This window comes from Notolepis coatsorum, assembly GCF_963971535.1.
Source record: "Notolepis coatsorum genome assembly, chromosome: 15".
In the NCBI taxonomy this organism is placed as follows: Eukaryota; Metazoa; Chordata; class Actinopteri; order Aulopiformes; family Paralepididae; genus Notolepis; species Notolepis coatsorum.
The window spans coordinates 7,628,370-7,643,332 of NC_140179.1; the positions used below are offsets into that span (position 1 = coordinate 7,628,370).

Below are 14,963 nucleotides of genomic sequence, written 5' to 3' on the forward strand. Positions count from 1 at the left end.
GTGGGTATTTGTAATAACCAACGCTCTTGGTCCCAGGACCCGCCCACAACCGCATTACTATCACTCCACCGTGCACGTTTTTAGAAGTGAAAGCAAGATGGCGGACACGCCGGACAGTAAACGTTACGAAAGGATATGTTGATAGGGTCATAAAGACTAAATGAAAAATTATTCTGTCACGGCGAATGTGTTCGTTTCTTAAACAATGTTGGATTATGTAATTGATGGGTCATGAGTCATTGTGGAACAAAAGAAAAATTGCGCAAATTGATTGATTGATTGATTAATTGCATTTTTTTTTTAAATTTTACCTACTTTCTATAGAAGCAGCTGGGAGGTGCACTGTTTTAAGTGAGCGTGGATTATTGAATTGATTGATTGATTAATTGCACATTTTATTACTGTCCGCCTTGTTTCCAACTGGTTAAGCTTGGCCACTCTTTCGAAGTCGCTCTCTTTCGAAGTTGGTTAAGGTTAGAGTTTGTCTTTCGAGCAGGGCGATAGACCACCAGCCCTGATTCCAAACTCTAACCTTAACCAACTTCGAAAGAGAGCGACTTCGAAAGAGTCGCCAAGCTTAACCAGTTGGAAACAAGGCGGACGGTAATAAAATTAGCAATCAATCAATCAATCAATTCAATAATCCACGCTCACTTAAAACAGCGGACCTCCCAGCTGCTTCTATAGAAAGTAGGTTAAAAAAAATGCCCTCTTATAGGGCAAAGAAAACGTATTTTTTTCCCCTATAGGGCAAAGAAAACTTTTTTGTTTTGTTTTACCTACGTTCTATAGAAGCAACTAAGAATGAAGTTCTATAGAAAGTAGGTAAAAGAAAATAAAAAATTGGATGTGTTAGTTTGTTGGATGTCTTAGTTCAAAGACAGTTGGATGTGTTAGTTTGTTGGATGTCTTAGTTCAAAGACAGTTGGATGTGTTAGTTTGTTGGATGTCTTAGTTGAAAGACAGTTGGATGTGTTAGTTTTTTGGATGTCTTAGTTGAGAGACAGTTGGATGTGTTAGTTTGTTGGATGTCTTAGTTGAAAGACAGTTGGATGTGTTAGTTTGTTGGATGTCTTAGTTGAGAGACAGTTGGATGTGTTAGTTTGTTGGATGTCTTACTGAGAACAGTTGGATGCACTTCCGAGCTGCTTCCACATGGAGGCAACTTCTCTTTGGAACAACTTTTTCTGCGGATGGTTTTTTTCAATAAATCTTCAATTAATGTGTGTTTATTGTATAGCAATAAGGTTGGATGAATGCGGCAGTTGTATAAAAGCCATTACACCACGTGCAGTCGTGGGTTGTGAGAATTAGACCATGCCTAGGGGGGTTTAACTACCACCCCTAGGCATGGTCTAATTCTCACAACCCACTCCTGCGCATGATGTAATGCTTTAATAACTAACTTTATATCAACCAAAAATGCTTAAACAATAATGTTAGTGATAGAAGGGAACTCATTTTGTGCAAAAATGGAAAGCTTGCCAATGTTCATGCGGCAGAATTATTACAATAGCCGCAAATAAATTTTTCCAATTATAAATCCCTATACGGATGGACCGTGCAGGAAACTAAAGTGACATCAGACTACACCTCCCTATTGGAAACTAAAGTGACATCAGACTACACTTCCCTATAGGAAACTAAAGTGACGTCAGACTACACCTCCCTATAGGAAACTAAAGTGATGTCAGACGACACCTCCCTATAGGAAACTAAAGTGACGTCAGACGACACCTCCCTATAGGAAACTAAAGTGACGTCAGACTACACCTCCCTATAGAGAAACTAAAGTGACGTCAGACTACACCTCCCTATAGGAAACTAAAGTGACGTCAGACGACACCTCCCTATAGGAAACTAAAGTGACGTCAGACGACACCTCCCTATAGGAAACTAAAGTGACGTCAGACGACACCTCCCTATAGGAAACTAAAGTGACGTCAGACGACACCTCCCTATAGGAAACTAAAGTGACGTCAGACTACACCTCCCTATAGGAAACTAAAGTGACGTCAGACTACACCTCCCTATAGGAGACTAAAGTGACGTCAGACTACACCTCCCTATAGGAAACTAAAGTGACGTCAGACTACACCTCCCTATAGAGAAACTAAAGTGACGTCAGACTACACCTCCCTATAGGAAACTAAAGTGACGTCAGACGACACCTCCCTATAGGAAACTAAAGTGACGTCAGACTACACCTCCCTGTAGGAAACTAAAGTGACGTCAGACTACACCTCCCTGTAGGAAACTAAAGTGACGTCAGACTACACCTCCCTATAGGAAACTAAAGTGACGTCAGACGACACCTCCCTATAGAGAAACTAAAGTGACGTCAGACTACACCTCCCTATAGAGAAACTAAAGTGACGTCAGACTACACCTCCCTATAGGAAACTAAAGTGACGTCAGACGACACCTCCCTATAGGAAACTAAAGTGACGTCAGACGACACCTCCCTATAGGAAACTAAAGTGACGTCAGACTACACCTCCCTATAGGAAACTAAAGTGACGTCAGACGACACCTCCCTATAGGAAACTAAAGTGACGTCACACTACACCTCCCTATAGGAAACTAAAGTGACGTCAGACTACACCTCCCTATTCTCAGGGAGAAATCAATCACATAAGTGAAACCTACAGGTATTTCCCGCAGCGACGGAACGTGTTCCTACACGACGCAGTGCATAATGTACAACGTCACACAACACGCCTTCTGATTCTGTCCGGTCTCTTTGAGCCCTCGAGGCGCTGAACGCATTGATTGATTGATTGATTGATTGAAAGCTCAATACACACAATTGTTAAGGGGATGCAGACCAGAGAAAGACTTTCGTCTTGTTTACATCAGAGTCCCCCATTTTCAATTCACCATGACATTTATGACATACACGACATACAGATATACAGATATATATCATGACATTTATGACATATAGATATGCAGTACTGTTACATTTGTGACATACAAGATATGCAAATATACAGTACTGTTAAACAGAGATCCTGACAGATAATATATACATACGACGGGGAGGGAACTGTACATTAGGAGGGGGTGTGTGGGGGTTCAGACAATTACGGGGGCCAGTTTCGACTTGCAGCATCAGAACCAGTGTTGCCATTGGGCGGTTTCACGCTCAATTGGGCAACTTTTTATTTGATTGGGCGGGTAGAAATGGCGTTGGGGCGGTTTCCTGGCTCTCCTGATGAAAAGTTATATAAACCTTTTAACAAACCTAACTCCACAATATGAATCGCCCCCTCGTCTCCATTTTGAATGAATATGATTGACAGGTATTCTCTACAATAACAAACGAGGTTAGAAGGCGCAGGGAGGGAGGGACCAGATTGGCTCTGACACGAGATGATGAAGTACACCAACGCGCCACTTGTAACATTTAGTGTCGGAGCTGGAGCGAGCGTCTGGCTAGTCTTGCTAGCAAGCTAAAATGTCGCAATGAGGGAAATATTCAAAAACGTACAGGCGGGATTGGGAAAGCCACCCCGAGTTAAAACGATGGATCGCGTCTGTTCGAGGAGACAACACAAAAGCCTGCAGCAAATACTGCAATGTGCAGCTCAGAGCCCAACTGAACCTAAAGACCCACCCAGGGACGAGACACAGCGATCCAGATCAGAACCTCTGCGACAAAATCAATGTAAAAGTGTTACAGCCACAGCCAGGGCCTCTCTTTCTCTCTCGTGTCTGGCAGCAGGTCTCCACACCCTTATATGGTCTGCTTCCTGTGTCTTCACTCATCACGTCATCACCGAGCCTGGATATGAGGCCTGCGCTCCTGCCACTCCTCGTCCGAGTGTTGCTTCACCTACCGTGGTACTAGGACTCTAAACCTGTATGCTTCCTCTGTCATTGAACCTGCCCTGTTGTAACTTCTCTCTCTCTCTGTGTGTAGGATCACACCCCCTCAGATCCACCCGTGGACGTCTCCAGTCTGGACACTGCCTGGGGTCACGTGGAGTGACCTTCCTAACCCCCTTGTATTTTCAACCCTGTCAAGCCTGGTACCCATTAAACACCCTAAACCGCCTCATTCTCCTGTGCCTTGTGTTCTGCTCTTGGGTTCAACCTAGACGTCACCCTAACAAAAAGTTAATCGCATCTACTGTAGCGATGGGTAGAAGAGTTTCATGCTTTTATCGTAAAGCGCCCAATATTTTTCGCAAATCCACTGGACTAATGGTAACACCTGTGTGCGTCTGTGTGGCGTTAACCTCCCACCTAGTGGATTGTAGTGGTATTGGACATAACAGTGTGTGTGTGTTATTTTAACAATATCAACCTACTTGTAATAATTATTACTACATACATACACCGGACGGACAGAGAAACCCTCTATTGGCTATTTTTTTGCAGATTGGGCGGGCTCAGGGCTCTGATTGGGCGGCGGGCTTCGATTGGGGCTATTTGCTCTCAGTCAATCTGGCAACACTGATCAGAGCGGCGTGTAGGACACGAGTCGCAGCGCGGAATACAGATGGGTTCCTCACTTTGTGGTTTTATGTGACTTGCTATCAGCCCCCGCCTCTTGTCACACGCGACAGGCTCTAGTTGGGCTGCTGTTCGCGCGGCCAAATTACTACACCCATCAGGTGCGTTAGAGCAGTCGCTATACACACCCTGTCTTGACAAAATGATAAAGGAGCCCAGAGGAGCCGGCAGGCTGGAAGGAGATGAGGGGGGGTTAAACCATTTTGAAAAAAGGGGGGTGTAAAACAATTTTTAAGCCGTTCCTTCTATACCTCTGTGCTCTGTTTCTGATACAATCAGGGGGTGTGACACCTGCTGAAATATGAGTAATTGCAGGAAGCCGCGGTGCACCGCGACCATCCGTCATTCTGGATAATCAACCGTGCCGTGTGGTGTGTACACAGTATAACCCTAGTGGTTAAATGATCCAAATCTGAAAGCTAATTACAAATTACTGATGTTGTTTACAATAACGCAAATTGGTATAATGTGTCACACTGTACATTTACCCCAGTGGCGCAACGGGTGTGCTTTAATAATACAGGCTGATTTGTGTGGAGCCGATTCGCATTGTACTGGATATTCTCTCTCTCTAGCCTAGTTTCCTTCCCTTATCGCCCATGGCAACAGGCCCAATGCGAGAGGCGGATAGATTTTAGAGACAGAATTAGGATTAAGGGATAATTCTCCCCTCACTCTCTCTTTGTGTACACAGGAAACCCAAAGATTGTAAGTTAATGACACAGCAGCGCACACATCTCTGGAGCGTAACAGTAAGAAGCATTTTGTATAAAAGTATTCTGTACTTTTGTATGACAACTATTAAAGAAACTTGAGAAACTTGATATTTACCACACACACACGCACGCACGCACGCACACACACACACACACACACACACACACACACACACACACACACACACACACACACACACACACACACACACACACACACACACACACACACACACACACACACACACACACACACACATGCTTACTAGTGTCTTACTAGTATTTATGTTATAATGTTAATCACCATTCACTATTTGAATATCATATATTAGGATTATATATTATTAATATCAAATGTTCATGTTCAGTTAGTATCGTACACATTGAAAAATAACGCTGAATCTTACCGTATCTTCCTCGCGCCGTTGGGCGATGAGCGTGGAACAGACATGTTCCTATTATGGAATATAGAAATATCCGGTCCATTTCCAGGTTGTATAATAATATATACATCCAAATCATGTTGTTTTTTCGAGTTATTTGCAGCGATCAATGTTCACTGTGTGAAGACTGAGTCTCTCTAACATTAGCGAGTGCCCGGACCACATATGGAGTGAGTCCTGCCGGGTTAAAGGTAACATCCGTTTTTTCGATCTGCCGATCGGCCACCAGATGGCGGTCTTGAACCGCTAGAGGATTGAGAGGAGATCACACTTGTGTCTCAGGGCCCCGGAAAGGAAATATGATTCCGATCACAGATTTTTGAAATATTGATATCAAAGACGAGTTACGGCGTCTTCGGCAACTTGAGCATGGCGGGGAAGGACGCCTAAAAGCGGCTTCCGGCAGTTAAAGTGTTAACAAATACATGGAACGGCTGGGGTGCTTCGAGGAGAGGATTGGGAAGCACTGACCTATACAACTACAGTATACACAAGCTACACATACACACACACACACACACAAACACACACACACACACACACACACACACACACACACACACACACACACACACACACACACACACACACACACACACACACACACACACACACACACACACACACACACACACACACACACACACACACACACACACACACACACACACACACACACACACACACACACACACACACACACACACGTGAGCGAGCCCTCATCAGTGCGATTCATTCTTCTCTTTTATTTTCATTTCAGGTAGTTGTACCTTAACACTAGCACAGCCGACAAGGGGTCAAATGACCCCTAGGCATTTTCAATAAATGTATCCTCGTTGTTACGAAGGATCAGATTAAACCGAATATATATATTTATTACTTGATATATATTGCATAGTATTTGTATATCGTCTGATATCCCTTGTGTATTCTTTGTACATATACACGGAATATCCCTTTTACCTAGTACAGACCATAATATTTCGTTCTCCTATTGGACAGCGATCCACTAGGCGCCACTGCCATACCCCCCAATGTCTAGTTCAAAGTCACCGCCAAAGACATGCCTGGACATGACCGGCTCTGCGCAAGAATACGAGACAGAAATAAGGCTGGTACTAGTTTGTTCACCTAACGTATAAATACGGCGCAGGTGAATACAGAAGTACAGTTACCCAATAAGTTGAAGCCTCACACCACGATACAACGTGCTGTGAAGTGGGCCCGTTTTGCCCCAAAATAGAGCCTTGAGACCGCGTGCGAATTGATAACTGAAGTGTCAGAGTTTAACGCTGTATCGTCGAGTTCGACCTATTCTATTATTCAGTAATAGTCTATTTATGTATAGTGTATCGTGCGGCTACCGTTCTACAGTGACCAGCATTACCAACGCTTTCTCGTACCAGCTAGTGTGCTTATCCAGGCTGGGCGGCTTAACCTGGTGCCGTCATCCGAGGAGCCCTAGACGAGGACCGTGTGGATATGTACACTGGATAACCTACCCGACGACTACAGAGCCCTTTTCGGCTGGATTATATTTGCTTTGGTCCTGTATCTGATGGAGCGGAGAATCGTCTACACCCACAACTGTGTGGGATTTACCTTGTGAGGAGCATCGTCGAGCCCGCCTCTAGGACGCCTGAGGCTGGCTAGCTTTCTTCCATGCTGCACCGCATACCGGAGAATAGCTGCTGCTTTCGTCTGCCGATCAAGGGAGTAATGTACCGTCTCCCGTAGCTGGAGCTTATTGATTCCCCGGTGATCCAGACTTTGCATTCGGACATTTCCTCCCCCTGCTGGCCTACAACCGGAGGGACCCTACTAGTATCTCCCGCTGCCCTACTAGTGTACCATAGATATAATTCTTATGATACAGGTGGTATTCATTATCTCCTGCGTAATATTCTAATGGACTTACGCTCTTGACCTATTCATGCACATTCTTCGCCTTACAAGCGCGACTCTAATTCTCAAGTAATGTAATACAATCTTCGTACTGCTAATAAATATTATTCTAACCAATATTGTTGTGGAACCGTGTCATTGTGGAGGTGTTCATCTCATATACCTGTGTACTATATGGCCAGTAGTAATGTACATAAGACAGTAGTGGTTTAATGATACCATACTTATTAATACAGTCAGGGAATTGTACCCCTCAGTTACACTCGTCACTCGGTCGAGCTCCAGCTCTGTCACTCAATGACTTTTCCTAAAAGTACCCATTTTATCTTGCACAGTTTCTGAAATTTCAAAATGACTTCAGGAAAATGTAATTAGAACATTATTCCACATTATGGGCCGTTGGAACAGACGAAAGGCACAGCACTTTGCGAGCGTCTAGCCGCATGTGCCTCTTTGCCCGTCAATGTGTGGCTCTTCCATAATATTTTTTTTTATGTCACTCAAACCTACATTTCATTGTGGTAAACCTCATATTTTAAATACATTTCTTTTTTTTCTTTTTCTTTTTTTCCCCTTTTTCCGTTTGTTCTCCCCTCCCAATGTTAGTCGTTATGCCAATTCCCAATCCCCTTCCTGGTCATTGCACACTCTACCCCCTACCGTCGGTCTGGGAGGGCGGAGACGATCACATGCTTCCTCCGCCATATGTGTACCCAGCCCACCACTTCTTTTCACCTGGCAGCGCGGACTCTCACTGGGGGAGTGTAACGTGTGGAAGGGTCACACTACCTCCCCCAGATCCTACCCTCGCTGTGCAGGCACCCCGACCGAACTGTAGGAGTCGCTGTTTACAATGACCTGGACCCACCCACCGGCTTCCCTCCCGCTGACAATGCCAATCGAGCCAGTATGACGGCCAGCCAAGCCGGAGGCAACGCTGACAGCCGGATTCGATACCAGTGTCTCTTGCGTTGGTGACGAGCGCTTAGTCCGCTGCACCACCCAGCCGCCAACCTCATATTTTTATATTCAGAGGTAATTATATAGTTTACACTGTTTATTTTTCTCATATTTCTCATATAAGCTGTCGGGTCATCTGACCCGTTCCTGGCGGGAATTAGTGGCATTTTCTCCATGGCTGTGCTAGTGTTAAGATAATTGAAGGCTGGCATCTGTAAATGCAGATATAAGTACTTTATTCTTGTTTTATTATCATTATTATTATTATTATCATTATTTTCTTTCCAAAGAAAGGAAAATCTGAAAATAAGTGGTACATGAAAGTCAATGCTTGAAGGAAAATGGACTTCAGAAATCTGTTTTTTTATTTTTATTTACTGTTCTGTAAAAGTCTTGTCGTATGTAATGTTGTATGGTTTGTGTGGACCCCAGGAAGACTAGTTGTTGTCATGCAACAGCTAATGGGGATCCTAATAAACTCAAACTCAAACACAGGGTGCCCTCTGGTCTTGTTCAGGGGATCACAGATTCGGTTAACGACCTGCTTGAAAAACTCAATGCAATACGGTCTCAGAAGGACAGGAGCCATACATACTTTAGAGTCGAAGGGAGAAGAATTAATTTTAATCAAGGGTATCACACAGGAGGAAAGACTGTCAGGTTCTAAACTGTGTGGCTATCAAACAGGAAGAAAGACTGTCAGGTTTTAAACTGTGTGGGTATCAAACAGGAATAAAGACTGTCAGGTTTTAAACTGTGTGGGCATAAAACAGGAAGACTGTCAGGTTTTAAACTGTGTGGGTATCAAACAGGAAGAAAGACTGTCAGGTTTTAAACTGTGTGGGCATCAAACAGGAAGACTGTCAGGTTTTAAACTGTGTGGGCATCAAACAGGAAGACTGTCAGGTTTTAAACTGTGTGGGCATCAAACAGGAAGACTGTCAGGTTTTAAACTGTGTGGGTATCAAACAGGAAGACTGTCAGGTTTTAAACTGTGTGGGCATCAAACAGGAAGACTGTCAGGTTCTAAACTGTGTGGGTATCAAACAGGAAGACTGTCAGGTTCTAAACTGTGTGGGTATCAAACAGGAAGACTGTCGGGTTTTAAACTATGTGGGTATCAAACAGGAAGACTGTCAGGTTTTAAACTGTGTGGGTATCAAACAGGAAGACTGTCAGGTTCTAAACTGTGTGGGTATCAAACAGGAAGACTGTCAGGTTTTAAACTGTGTGGGTATCAAACAGGAAGAAAGACAGTCAGGTTTTAAACTGTGTGGGTATCAAACAGGAGGAAAGACAGTCAGGTTTTAAACTGTGTGGGTATCAAACAGGAAGAAAGACTGCCAGGTTCTAAACTGTGTGGGCATCAAACAGGAGGAAAGACTGTCAGGTTTTAAACTGTGTGGGTATCAAACAGGAAGAAAGACTGCCAGGTTTTAAACTGTGTGGGCATCAAATAGGAAGAAAGGCTGTCAGGTTTTAAACTGTGTGGGTATCAAACAGGAGGAAAGACTGTCAGGTTTTAAACTGTGTGGGTATCAAACAGGAAGAAAGACAGTCAGGTTTTAAACTGTGTGGGTATCAAACAGGAAGAAAGAACGTCAGGTTTTAAACTGTGTGGGTATCAAACAGGAGGAAAGACTGTCAGGTTTTAAACTGTGTGGGTATCAAACAGGAGGAAAGACAGTCAGGTTTTAAACTGTGTGGGTATCAAACAGGAAGAAAGACAGTCAGGTTTTAAACTGTGTGGGCATCAAATGGGAGGACAGACTGTCAGGTTTTAAACTGTGTGGGTATCAAACAGGAAGAAAGACTGTCCGGTTTTAAACTATGTGGGTATCAAACAGGAGGAAAGAGTGCCAGGTGTTAATATGTGTGGGTATCAAACAGGAGGAAAGACTGTCAGGTTTTAAACTGTGTGGGTATCAAACAGGAAGACTGTCAGGTTTTAAACTGTGTGGGTATCAAACAGGAAGAAAGACAGTCAGGTTTTAAACTGTGTGGGTATCAAACAGGAGGAAAGACAGTCAGGTTTTAAACTGTGTGGGTATCAAACAGGAAGAAAGACTGCCAGGTTCTAAACTGTGTGGGCATCAAACAGGAGGAAAGACTGTCAGGTTTTAAACTGTGTGGGTATCAAACAGGAAGAAAGACTGCCAGGTTTTAAACTGTGTGGGCATCAAATAGGAAGAAAGGCTGTCAGGTTTTAAACTGTGTGGGTATCAAACAGGAGGAAAGACTGTCAGGTTTTAAACTGTGTGGGTATCAAACAGGAAGAAAGACTGTCAGGTTTTAAACTGTGTGGGTATCAAACAGGAAGAAAGACATTCAGGTTTTAAACTGTGTGGGTATCAAACAGGAAGAAAGAATGTCAGGTTTTAAACTGTGTGGGTTGATAGGTTTTTAGTTCATTGATGGGTATATCAGTTCATAATGTCTGGTAATATCTTATATCTAAAGGCCCCAATGTATAATATTCCTGATGGGGCCTGGAGCAGTGGCTCTGTGTCTGTGCTCTCCTCCTCCTTGAATATGACCTGATGACCCCGTTCTGCATCCATCCTGAGGCTCCCTTCTCACAGACACGCGTCTGACGACTGGCCGGCGCACAAGCACGCGCACACATGCAAAATCTCTCTCTCTGGCACGTCAGAACACTCACAGATAATTGATAGGTTTTTCAGTTATGCAAATCCTAATACAAAGACACAGTTATTCTTCCAAGAACATTGGAGCATATAGCTTTAACTACGCACACACACCAATTATATGATGTACCGTGGAGAGGGGCGATAAGGCGAGCGGTGGTAAGGAGGCAGGGGACTGCTTTTCCATATTGAAGGCAGCCCCTCCTTCTACTCCGCTTCCCATCTAAGATCCTTTGTCCTCAAACTATGACATGACAGCTATCAATCATTAAGCCAGGAGGAAGGGTGGAGACGAGAAATGTATAAATGATGTGACGATGTATTGACGACACCACCACTTGGCACTGGCTCGCTCTGTGTGCGGAGGTGCGTGGTCCGGATTGTGGTCTACTTGTGCTGTGACGGTTCAGTAAAACTCTGCAGACTGCCATCGGACTCTGTCTCGTCTCTCTGTTCACCTCGCCGACATTCAATAAAAGAACTTAGGTTACATGAGGGAATTTCCTTTCAGGGTATCAAACAGGAGGAAAGACAGTCAGGTTTTAAACTGTGTGGGTATCAAACAGGAAGAAAGACCGTCAGGTTTTAAACTGTGTGGGTATCAAACAGGAAGAAAGACAGTCAGGTTTTAAACTGTGTGGGTATCAAACAGGAAGAAAGAATGTCAGGTTTTAAACTGTGTGGGTATCAAACAGGAGGAAAGACTGTCAGGTTTTAAACTGTGTGGGTATCAAACAGGAAGACTGTCAGGTTTTAAACTGTGTGGGTATCAGTGATGCCGGTAACGCGTTACTAAGTAACGCGTTATTGTAATCTGATTACTTTCCCCCGAAAATAGTAATCTAACGCGTTAATCTTTAAAAGCCAGTAATCTGATTGCAGTTACTTGTCCAAGTGGCTGTGCGTTACTATTTCGTTACTATCTCATCATAAATTCATAATGCAGGCGGAATGCAGTATTTTATTTCGTTTTCGACAGTCAAAAATACATGTTGAGCTGTTTTTCTTATTTGGGAGTGACGTGGTGTGGCAGTGAAAGGGTTACACAAGAATGTGTCCCGCGGCGTGACTGGACTCTCTGTCTGTGAGTGACTCTGCTTTGGCCCAATCACATTCCCCATCCACAGTCTGCGAATCAGAGGCAGAGTAGGGCGGGTCTTCACAGCACGTCATGTGACATATGCGCCAATCGTGTGACAGCAGGGCTCGTCTGCATTCGTCTGAGAATTCCACCCCAAAACGCTTGTCTAAAGGAAGTGAAACCGCAGGAAGACTTTTGCGGTTTCTGTTCAGACTTCCACCCCAAAACGCTCGTCTAAACGTAGCCTCAGTCAAAATACTGTCTACCGCTAAAAACAGCACATCCAATTGCATTGAAAGCATCTGGAATCACAACACTAGCCGACGCTTCGACTAGGTACAGGAGGACTCAGAGGCCAGCCAAACAGCAAAAGAGAGAGATTGTTTCTTTCCCTATTGATTAATGTATATTTGATGGTGGCAGAGCAAAAGCTCTTATTTGCCAGATTTACAGTTAATTTACATGTTAAAGAGAGACTGATTGTATGTTTATAGAGAGACATTTATAAAAACAATTTAATAGTTACAGTTGATATAATTGAATAGTTCAGCCTGCATTTGTTAGATGTGAATGGATACACTGGTTTTGTAAAACCACTGGCTGGCTGCTCTAATGCTGTGAGCATCATAGACTGTTGCTTTACCATACTTGATGGTACAGAAGCTGAAGCACTAGTTTAACAATTTACGTTATGTGCAGAGAAACAAGTTAAAAACAATTTATGCACTTTCAATAAAGCGTTTAAAAAAAACTGTTGGGGGAACGACGACGACTTCGTAACCTAGTTACTTTCAAAGTAACTAAGTTACTCTGATAATCAAGTAATCAGTAAAGTAACTTGGATTACTTTTTAAAGGAGTAATCAGTAATCAGTAATCGGATTACTTTTACAAGTAATCTGTGGCATCACTGGTGGGTATCAAACAGGAGGAAAGACTGTCAGGTTTTAAACTGTGTGGGTATCAAACAGGAGGAAAGACAGTCAGGTTTTAAACTGTGTGGGTATCAAACAGGAAGAAAGACAGTCAGGTTTTAAACTGTGTGGGCATCAAATGGGAGGACAGACTGTCAGGTTTTAAACTGTGTGGGTATCAAACAGGAAGAAAGACTGTCAGGTTTTAAACTATGTGGGTATCAAACAGGAGGAAAGAGTGCCAGGTGTTAAACTGTGTGGGTATCAAACAGGGGGAAAGACTGTCAGGTTTTAAACTGTGCGGGAATCAAATAGGATGAAAGACTGTCAGGTTTTAAACTGTAAACAAAGAGGCCTATTGGGATGTTAGATCCTAATGTGAAGAACTATGTGATTTAATGCTCTATTTTGATGCTCGTTTTATACTTATTTTATGCCTGCACTTCATGCATTGCTCTTGATCTGCCAATTTTGTGGTAATTTTATGCCTGTCTTTTTTGCTATTCTTGTATGAAAGGTGCTCTACAAATAAAGTTTATTATTAATATTATTATAAGGCAGAGGTGTGGACTCGAGTCACATGACTTGGACTTGAGTCACGAATTTGATGACTTTAGACTTGACTTGACCAAATCAAAAAAGACTTGCAACTCGACTTTGACTTTAACACCAATGACTCGTGACTTCACTTGGACTTGAACCTTTTGACTTGAGAAGACTTGATACCTTCCCCCATGCCCAACGATAAAAAATGATGTTATTAAATGTGCCGTGAATTAATTAATTTCCAGCGAATAGACACTTCATTCACGCAGTCCTTAAATGTAAATTGTGTCTTGGCTCAAAGATCCTATCTACTGCCCACTTTGTTTGAAACAATCCGACAGCATCCAATCAATTTGCGCGAGAGAAGAAGTAACGTTACGAATGTTAACACTTTGAGTGCCAGCCACGAGAAATCTCGTTATTTCATGCCATGCGTTGAGTGTCAATGACGAGAAGTCTCGTTTTTTAATCGTTATTGGTTTTATTAGCGATATCCATTCATTTTTCATCAATCTAGCCTCACGTTACCATTGGGACTGGCTCTGAGCTCGAACAGGGAAAATACCGCCCCCTATCGTCTCCCGGATGGTAATGCATCCATTGGATTGGACTCAATGGAAATGGATGAGAAAAGAAAAATCCGAAAATTTGGGACTCACAGGTGCTGCTTGGCGCTGGAGAACGGGTGAGAGAGCGACTTCTCGCTCTGCGGCCCGAGGGCCTCCACGTTGGGGTGCAGGGGGGCCGTGACCTTGTGGATGAACAGCCGGATCTTCTCCACCACGTTGCTGCTCTGCTTCACCTCGTACTTCTGCGTGGGGGGATGGATGACGTTTATTTTTCGGTCTTGTTTACGGACAAATCAAACACACCCGTGTGGACTTACAAAAGAAAAAGAAAAAAAGAAAAGAAATTCATAAATGTACATATTAAAGGCAAGCTCACACACAAAATCCAAAATCAACGACCGAAAAAAAGGAATAGGCTGAAGCACATGCTTATTTTTGCCTATCCTTTACAAATTCTTAAAAAGTTTATATATTTTAATGTAAGAAAGAAAAACTTAAAATATGCTGCAAGATGGGCTGCCACGAAATCTCCTTGTCAACTTTTACCATTGTGCGGTTGAGAGTGTGCTGACCTACGGTGTGTCTGTGTGGTTCTCCAGCTGCACAAAGGCAGAGCAAGAGGCTCTACAGAGGGTGGTGAAGGCGGCAGGCAGGATCGTCG

At 43.4% G+C, this 14,963-nt stretch overlaps 1 protein-coding gene across 1 annotated transcript in view; it reads right to left on the minus strand.

The window, feature by feature from the left end:
- The window catches only part of ano1a (anoctamin 1, calcium activated chloride channel a), a 112,321-nt gene that overhangs the window by 45,649 nt on the left and 51,709 nt on the right, over positions 1-14,963 (minus strand). Inside the window, exon 4 of the mRNA XM_084330537.1 lies at positions 14,393-14,544. Within this exon, the coding sequence (XP_084186663.1) occupies positions 14,393-14,544 (152 nt within the window). The remainder of the gene's footprint in view (positions 1-14,392; positions 14,545-14,963) is intronic.